The 8762-nt window shown below is 44.5% G+C and overlaps 1 protein-coding gene across 1 annotated transcript in view; it reads left to right on the plus strand.

Moving 5' to 3' along the window:
* Window positions 1-6753, plus strand: part of MARCHF4 (membrane associated ring-CH-type finger 4) — a 95889-nt gene extending 89136 nt beyond the window's left edge. Inside the window, exon 4 of the mRNA XM_069021574.1 lies at window positions 6392-6753. Coding sequence (XP_068877675.1) covers window positions 6392-6753 — 362 coding nt within the window. The remainder of the gene's footprint in view (window positions 1-6391) is intronic.
* Window positions 6754-8762: the final 2009 nt, after the last annotated feature.

An 8762-nucleotide genomic window follows, 5' to 3' on the forward strand; every position in this document is an offset into this window, starting at 1 on the left:
CAATTATGAAGGAATCTATACTTCCTATTCGATTTCCCCAGAAAGCAAAGACTCCCTGAAAATTTGAATGTATCAGTAGTTTTTATGGGATGTGACTGTTTATTGAAAGCATTCCTGAGCTGAAGAAAAAGTAAGATATGAGGATAATGGGCTGCAGAAAAGCAGCAGCAACAGCCCCAGGGGAGCAGAGCAGCGAGTGTCTCTTGGGAAGAGAATCTGAAGGATAAAAGAGCTGTGAACAGCTCACAGCTGCCAAAAGGGATGATACTAAAGGCACAACAGCAAACTGTGCCTGTGCAGGGGAACGCTCAGAAGCGTGGGAAGAGAGCACTGAGGCTGCATCAGGAACTCTTTGAGGACCAAAAATCAGAAGCTGCAATCACACAAAAGGAAAAAAGAATAACCTTCAACTAATGAAAAGCCTCTAGAAATCCCACGTGCATGGGGACCTGTCAGAGTTGAAGCCCAAGATGACCATCCAGAGATTCAAAAGGCAAAAAGAAATGGTGCATAAGCATATGTGAAGAAGAACAAGGCAAGTCTAAGAGCTCAAATAGTATTTGATACACAAAGGGCCAAATAGTTAAATGTTGCTTTTGTTTCAGTCCTCAAAACTTAACTAAAATAATTTTAATGAGGAGAAAGGAGCCCAGGGCAGAATCAGGAAAGAACAGCCTCAAAAATATTCAAATGAGTTAGCTCTGTCCTTGTCAGCACGTCCTAATGAACTTCAGAGGAAGCTGCAGAAACAGTGGCTGACCCATGAGCATTTCATCATCAGGAACTTGAGGAGGATGCAGGAGGTGCCAGGCAGCTGGGGAAATGCAAGCAGAGTACCTAGCTTTAGATATAATCTCTCACAGATAATGAAGGTAGGCACTGAGGATCAGGGGCAAATCAGCTTAACTGATTCATAGAAGGATATTGAGTATTTTTTAGCTAACCAATTGGTGAGCACAGGAGTATAACCAGGTGTAATTTGGAAGGGTAACTGTACTAGTGGCTAAGAAGGAAGCTGTTAGTTTGTTATGCTGTGACTTGGACAATGCTCTTGGTGCTTTGCCTTTGGATTCTCCTACCAGAGAAGCATGCTCTAAATAACTCTAATGCAGGTGTACAGCCAATGGAGAAACTGCTTTCTCACTAGTTGTGAGTGGTGTGCTGTAAACTGGAAACACATTTCAAGCAGAGAGTCTTTTGGACTCTGCTCTCTTCAATATTTTTATTAATGACTTAGATAATTAAATAGGATGTGCTGTTAGAAATTCACAGATGACACTAAGCTTGGAAAGGCTGCAAGCACTTTGGAGGATCAGATCAGCATTTCAAATTTGAAATTATCTTGGCAAATTGGAGGAATCAACAAGATGTAATTGAATAAAGAAAAGTGCAAAGCATTACCCTTAGGAATGAGAAATCAGAATCCCAAACACAAGCTAGACCAGGCAGTCACACTGCTGAAGACAGCAATTCTGTGACATATCAGTTTATTTCATCGGGGAGTCAAAAGGCAGGTGGGGTGTTACAGTGCTGATTCTGTGCCTCTCTGGTCTGGGGACTGCACCCTGCTGGGGAGCTCACTTGCAGAAAAAGGGGAATGAAATGAAGAGGTTCTGGAGATGATGAACAGGATTGAGGAGAAGATGGACATTACCTCATTCCCAGCCTGGTCAGCTCCGGGGCTCACAACTCTCCTGCACATCAGCCCTAGTGCAGAGTCCCATTGATGCTGTGACATTGTTTTCAATTATGAAACTACCTCTCCCTGCTCCTCAGTTCACCCTCTTCCTCCTTTCCTGAAGAGCACAGCTCTGCAGCCTTGAGTGTCAGCCACAGGAACATCTAAGTATGCCAGGTTGTTCAAAGAACTTGTCATATTCAGCTGGAACTGACCTGGGCACAATGGTGAGGGGTGCCAGATACTAGATACCCCTGTTCCTGTATTTCCTGGAACAGATCCGTCTGGCTCTCTTTTCCTGGTTTATCATCAGCCACTTTCCTGCTCTTAGGTCAAGATAAAAGGTGAGCAAGGATGGAGCAAATAGGATAAGATTAAGGCAGAAAGATAAATGAGGGCTGAGCTGGTGGAGCTTTGGAAACAAAAGTGGAGAAATTTGAGATTGTCACAGAAGATAAAAGAATTCACAGAAAGGGAGGGAAGGGCTTGTGTATGCAATGATGTCAATGGAGAGAAAGCCTGGCAATGAAAGTATTATCTCCCAGAAAGCTTGGTTTACCTTGGCCTGAGTCACCACTGCTGTGGAAGCAAACATTAAGCTTTGATCACAGCTGCCATAATCTTCCCCTGACACCCAATAATGAAAGCAACAGAAACAGGCTGAAGCATGGCAGCTGTCTGGCTGAGATGAAATTGCATTTGAAAAGGAAAACAAAAAGGCAAAGTCCTGCTGAAGGTGGAAACGAGGTGACAGGACAGGGGCTTTTTGAGAAGGTAACTGGCTGGAATGGACTGTGATTTTTCCCCCTGTAGATGAGTGTCAGTGCAGGGGTGATGTGCCACCCACTGTCAGCAGAAGCCCTGTTTTGGTGGTTTTCTTTACTGGCAAACAGGTGAAACAGATCCTGCCCCAAGAATTTACCTGTTTCTTTCAAGAGAGTGCATGGCAAGTGTTGGAATAAGAGGAAGGTTAATTTGAGGCTGAAAGTTCTGGGGGAAATATCACTTGGCCGCATAGGCTGACCATGTTCAGGAGTTCACTGCATGTCATTTCTGGGAAACTGCTGCTCCAAAGTTACTTTAAATTAGAGGCTCACAACCCCCTGGGTTAATCTCACAGGATGGTGGTACAGCAACTGATCCCTGCTTCCCCATCCAGAGACATGAACCCAATTCCCTTGTTACATCTGCCAGTGTTCTTCCAACAGCTCTTCTGGCCCTTGGGCTGAGGACCTTTCTCTTGATCAGTTTTCTTACAACCCCACTGACCCAATTCACCTCTGTCTCATCTAATCCCAAGAGATTGCAGCTTTTAGCAATTTTCAGATCAAGGAATTTCATCCAGTGCTCGTCCAGCCAGATCTCTACATGAGAAGATGGGAATGAGGGCAGCACATCATCAGTGCCCACATTCCATGGGAGTTTCATTTCACCAGCACCACAAACTAGGGATTTCATGAACGAGGCAACAATCTGGACTAACAAGTTTTGTGTACAACTCATAGAAATTTTCCTTCTGAAGAGGATGGTTTTCACAGAGGATCCACTGAGAACTGATTTTTTGAAGCAGAAGAGGGCGAGATAAAATGGAGAGGAGTGGAAAAGGACCAGGACACTCCCAGTATTCATCTGAAGCTGTGATATAGACATTTCTCTGTTTAGAACTGTACAAAGAGAGAAGTTCACACCAACATGCAGTCTTACACACTCAGAGGATTTGGCTTATGGAATAATAGCTTCTAAATGGACACCTTGAGTTGAATACAGTCCTTCCTGAAGGATTTCCCACTGAATTCTGGCCTTTAAATTGAAAACTTCACCTCTGTCAACAAGAATGATTCTTGAGGGAGGGGTGTTTTTGTTAGGGGATGCACAGAGCTGAGTGTAGGAATTCCAATCTAATTTATCTGAGGCAGACTAAATTTGTTTTGATGAGAGCATTAAGCATCCTGAAGCTTGATATTAACTGATAGACTCTTGCTTGCTCTTGGCACTTCCTCTTGTAAATGAATCACTGTTACTTCCGCTTCCATGCCCACCCCTCCACTTGGTTCCTTCTTAATTTTACAGCTTCCTGAGCTTGACACTGGGAAATCGATAAGTAATTTAGAGCCCAGTAAATACTGATGAAAACAAGTTATTTTGTACTTTTATAAATATTTGGAAACCAAAACTATCTAAGAAAACAGCTGCTCAGTTGACTCAGCAACCCATCCATCAGTATCACACAGTTAATTGCATAAGATCATAAACATTTATAATTAGAAGGCAAACAAACAAGAATTTTATAAACAGCCCTCTTGAATCAGGCTGCGCGTTAAATATTTGTGATAAGGTAATTAAGAATAGATTTACAATCCTGGCTCGGTGTTTAATACTTTGTAGAATGGATTTGATTCTATGGAGAATGTTCTACAGCCAAAGAGAAAACATTTGATTTCGGCTCTTTTATCCCAGGCTTAAAGTGGTCTCTGAGAAACACTGGCTCTGTCATTATCAGAGTGGAATTTCATTCATTACAGATCAGACAGCTCATTTAAATATATGTCTAATGTCCCTTGTCATGGGCTGATCTGCTTCAGGCCTGCTTCAAAGCTCCGTCTCCATGGCTGGATCTGCATACAGGCTTTCTCTAAGTCCTGCTTTTTATGGTTGATGCTTTGATCAGACCACGTCAGAATTCTCAACCGTGTTTCAAAGCAGGGAGGAAACCCCACATTTTTCTGTTATGACATCACAGGGTTTGGTTATGAAAAGCCAGCACCACTGCAGGGTTACAGCTGTGCAATCTCAGTGGCCTGTAGGATACAGAGTAGAGCTCTCTCATACTGTAGTGCCCTACATCATTCCCTATCCCAAAATAGTCAGATCTGCATACAAGCTATCCAGTGGAGTTACTTCTACAGCCAGCGAGCAGGCTCAGCACCCCATTTCAGTGAATGTGAGAGTCCCCCCGAAGCTCATCTGTGATCAGGTCAGCAGGGCTCCTAGTTATGCCTTAAACCAGGGAGGCTGGAAACTCAGTCTGTACTGAAGCAGTGATTTAAACACTCTAACATCAGACGCTGACCCTAAGAAACCAAGTGGCTTCATCCCATCAGTGAATGATGGGGAGATCAGCCCTAAGGGTAAGATAACCTTCAGATATTGTGGGGTCTGTGCTGATGAAGCACAGGTTTATTCCAGTAATTATCTGCCACCAGAAACTAGAACTATCTGGAAAAGGTAGGTGATGGGTGAATCTGTAGCATTTGATTAATCAGAAATAGCTGTAAACCACTTTATTCTGTGGTGCCCGTCATCTCTCTACACGTCGTTGGTCAAGTCAGCCCCTTTGTTTAGGCACAGTTTTGATTCTTGTGAGTCTTTTGTTCTTGTATTTTTATGTTTGCAACAGGAAGGCAAGAGAGCTACTCTTCTTAGAAATGTTTTTGATAATGATCCAGACCCACAATGGTGAAACCGTCATCATGAAGGACAATGAAGCCATCCCTGTGCTAGCTCACCCAGTCCTACCTTCTGGTCTGGCTTCAGTTCTGTGGGACACAAAGGCACTTTCCTAAGAGACAGATGGCTGCAAAGCAAGGACACTCAGACCCCCCTCATTGCACATAAATCCCATTCTCTAGCAAAGCTTGTGAGATACATTACAATGTGCCAGCTAAGCCAGTCTACAGATGTTCCAGCTTCCTCCAGCCAGTGGAGAAGACCTGTGTTGCAGCCACTAGTGCTTCCAAAGGGTCTAGCCACAGTCTGGCAACTCCAATAATAATAGCAGAGCTTAATACTCAAGTACTGTCATCATCCAAGCAACTAAAATTATTCAATTCCTTAGCTCTCTTGCAAGGGTGGGGAGGATGAGGGAGATAGCTGGGAGACAAGGTAACTGCTGGGTTGCTGAAGGGCCTGAGCTGCTCCTTCCCTTATGAACACAGAGACCATTAGCACTGCGGTGTCCCACAGCCCAGAGCCATCCCCAGACATCAGCTCTGTGCATTTGGGTGGGCAGCAGGACACAGGCACTGCCTGCACACTCTGCACACACTGGGAGCTCCTCTGCCCTTTCTGTCAAGCGTGCTGAGCTCCCCCTTGAAAGGAGGCAATGATGTTTGATGAGGTACCTGCTCTGCAGGTGAGCAAAACTTCTTCTTGAGTAACAAACTACTTATGGGTATAGACAGACTTTTTTTCCACTCAGTTGCTGCCTCTGGCCTCCACGTGTGTGTCTGCTCTGCTGCTGTATGTGTGGGGAGAGATATGGGCTGTGCACACACTCGGCACGGGTGCAGCAGCCGTCACTGCCACGTCAGCTCCAGTTACACCCCCTCCAAACACACGCCTGGGCTCAGTGAATCATGCCTATGCAGCATGCAAAATTAGCCCAGTGAGAGATAAACCTTGGGCATTTGTTGGTAAACAGATACTCTTTTGCTGTAAGAGCATAATTCACTGTGCTCCATTTACGATCCATTTATCGATGGCTGAGATAAAACTGTAATCCCTTTAATTCAGGGAAAAGGGGATCCAGCAAAGGAGGAGCACCAGTGCTCTGCCTGTAAGTAATTAAAATACAGGATTTATCATTGAAAAAGCACTGGCTGAAGGAGAGCTGAGCTTAACCAGCTAACTGGGGGAAGATGCTGGGGTAGATTTATGGTTCTTTCTAAAGTTTTGTTTGTGTTTTATGTTTATTTCTTCCCCCCTTCCCTCCAGGTCTAATAATACACGAAGGGCCCTCGGTTTACCGGATTTTTAAACGGTGGCAGGCGGTCAATCAGCAGTGGAAAGTGCTGAACTATGACAAAACAAAGGACATGGAGGAGCAAAAAACAGGGACCAGGACAAATCAGCGCCCCTCCTCCCAAACCACCCACTCGTCCTCCACTGGTGGTACAGCCACTAACTCCGCTCCAGCCGACAGCGGGGCACGGGCTGCCGGCCATGCCACAGGCACCCTCTCTGACCACCACTGTGCTTATACCATCCTGCATATACTCAGCCACCTGAGGCCTCACGAACAGAGGAGTCAGTCTAGTAGTAACAGAGAGCTCGTCATGAGAGTCACGACGGTCTGAGCCGAGGAATTCAGGAGGCCTTAACACGAAGCGGAGGAGACAAAGAACTCATAAAGCAGAGGAGCATGGTGTGCCTTTTTCTTTCTCTTTCCTTTTCTTTTTTCTTTTTTTTCTTCTCTCCTTTTCTTTTTTCAGTAACTGCACAAGATATAAGAGGCGGCACCTGGCCAGCTGAGGAAAAAAAGCAGGTGGAGGGAGAGCTGCACACTCATGCTAAAGAGGTTAATGTTTTCCAGCCTGTTTAAAAAAAAAAGAAAAAAAGAAAAAAAGAAAAAAAAATAACAACACAAATCACAAAAAAACCAACAAAACAAGTGCAATACAGACTACAAACTGAGTAGGCAGAGTTCTGGGGAAGCAGAGGAACAGACAGTTTAGCATGTCTTACAAATCCTATTACCTGGAATAGGTAACGCTCTGTGCACACCCCCCGTACACACACGCACGCGCACACAAACACACACGTAGTGTGAGATTTATGAAAACGTGGAAGGGAACGAAATATTTGGAGTGTTTTTATTTTCCAGACTCCGATTAACCAGGGCTATGAGTTGTTTTGTTTCATGAGTCACTGGAACCTTGTTTGATTTACCATGGGGTATCTGAAGTGAAATGGCTGGGGATTTTTCAGTATTGATTTACAGAAGAGAGATTGAATCATCTCACTAAGAAAATCCTAACAAAATCCAGGCATACCCAAATTTCACCAAAAAGCCTGTTTTTTTCATAATGTTCCTGACAAGGGGTTTGTGAGGGTAGAACTGGGAGGGGGGAGGGTGCTCCATGACCTTTATTCAACGTATAAGCATTTTTGGCAAATTTTGTACAAACGTTCCGCAGGTGTTTCAAGCACAAGTACTGGTGTGATTCATGCCTTCGTAACCCCAAATCCAGCATCTAAACCTTGCCACCCACACACATCATTTTCCATGCAGACATTCCAGGTTAATCTCCTTCCATTCTACTCCAATCACAAGAAGCTGACCCATCTTTGGTGGGTTTCTGCTCCCTTGCTGATTCAGACACTCATGCATTTAGAGATGTACTTTTTTGTTTTGGTGTCTGTATCCCTGCTGCTCGATTTGCAACAGTCTCACTCAGTCTTGTAGGCTGATCCTTTCACATCCAGTCTGTTAGTTTATTACAGAGTCTATTCCATTCAATCATCCAAAAGAGAGTTAGTCTGAAGAGGGAGCACAGTTGCTGACTGACTGTGTAGCACTTCTAATAAGCCTCCTTCTCTGGGATATATCCTCGAAGGTATCGGTTGCTCTTCAGGAACATTCTCTTTCAATGCACAATGGCTGAATCATTTGTGGATATTAAAGGGACACTGTCAAGTACTTTTTAAATAGTTTTTAGGGTTTGGGCTTTTTTTACTCTCCATTGTTTGTAATATTCTCTTACAAGCTTGAAAATAAAATTTCTTTCCCTACCGATTTTGTCCTTTTCCATTTGGGCACGTATGGTTCTCTCCACTCACCCCATTCCTTTCACCATCCCTGTCCTCCTCCCCACCTTTCTTCTGTGACAGAAGGAAATCCATATTTCTGATTTCCTGCTGACTGTCCTCATTCTATGGAGGGTATGTCCCAACTCTACGGGGTTGAGTTATTTTGCAGCTGCCACAAAGGAAGTATAAGAGCAGGACCCCTAAAAATATGGAGATTAGCTAATTGAGGAGCAAAAGCTCAGCTATCCCAAAAGAATGACCCCATAGTGATCAAGCCTGAACCCAGCTCCCCCCAAAATCAAGATAAGGACTTCAGCCAAACTGCATCCATTTAGCAGCAGTGCCAAGCAACGTTGCACAATGGCTGAATGCAGCTGCCCTCCATCATCATACCAGCACCTCTCACAGCTTCTGTGGAGACAGGGAAAATGTGGGCTACCAGCTCCTATGGCAGCCAGGCTGTCACAGGTCAGGTGTTTCTGGACCGGAGAAGGTGTCAGACTTCAGCCTCTGTGTTTGAACACGGCAGCCATTCTGCAACGTTTAAGATGCAGGT

This window comes from Aphelocoma coerulescens, chromosome 7 (genome assembly GCF_041296385.1).
Source record: "Aphelocoma coerulescens isolate FSJ_1873_10779 chromosome 7, UR_Acoe_1.0, whole genome shotgun sequence".
NCBI lineage: Eukaryota > Metazoa > Chordata > Aves > Passeriformes > Corvidae > Aphelocoma > Aphelocoma coerulescens.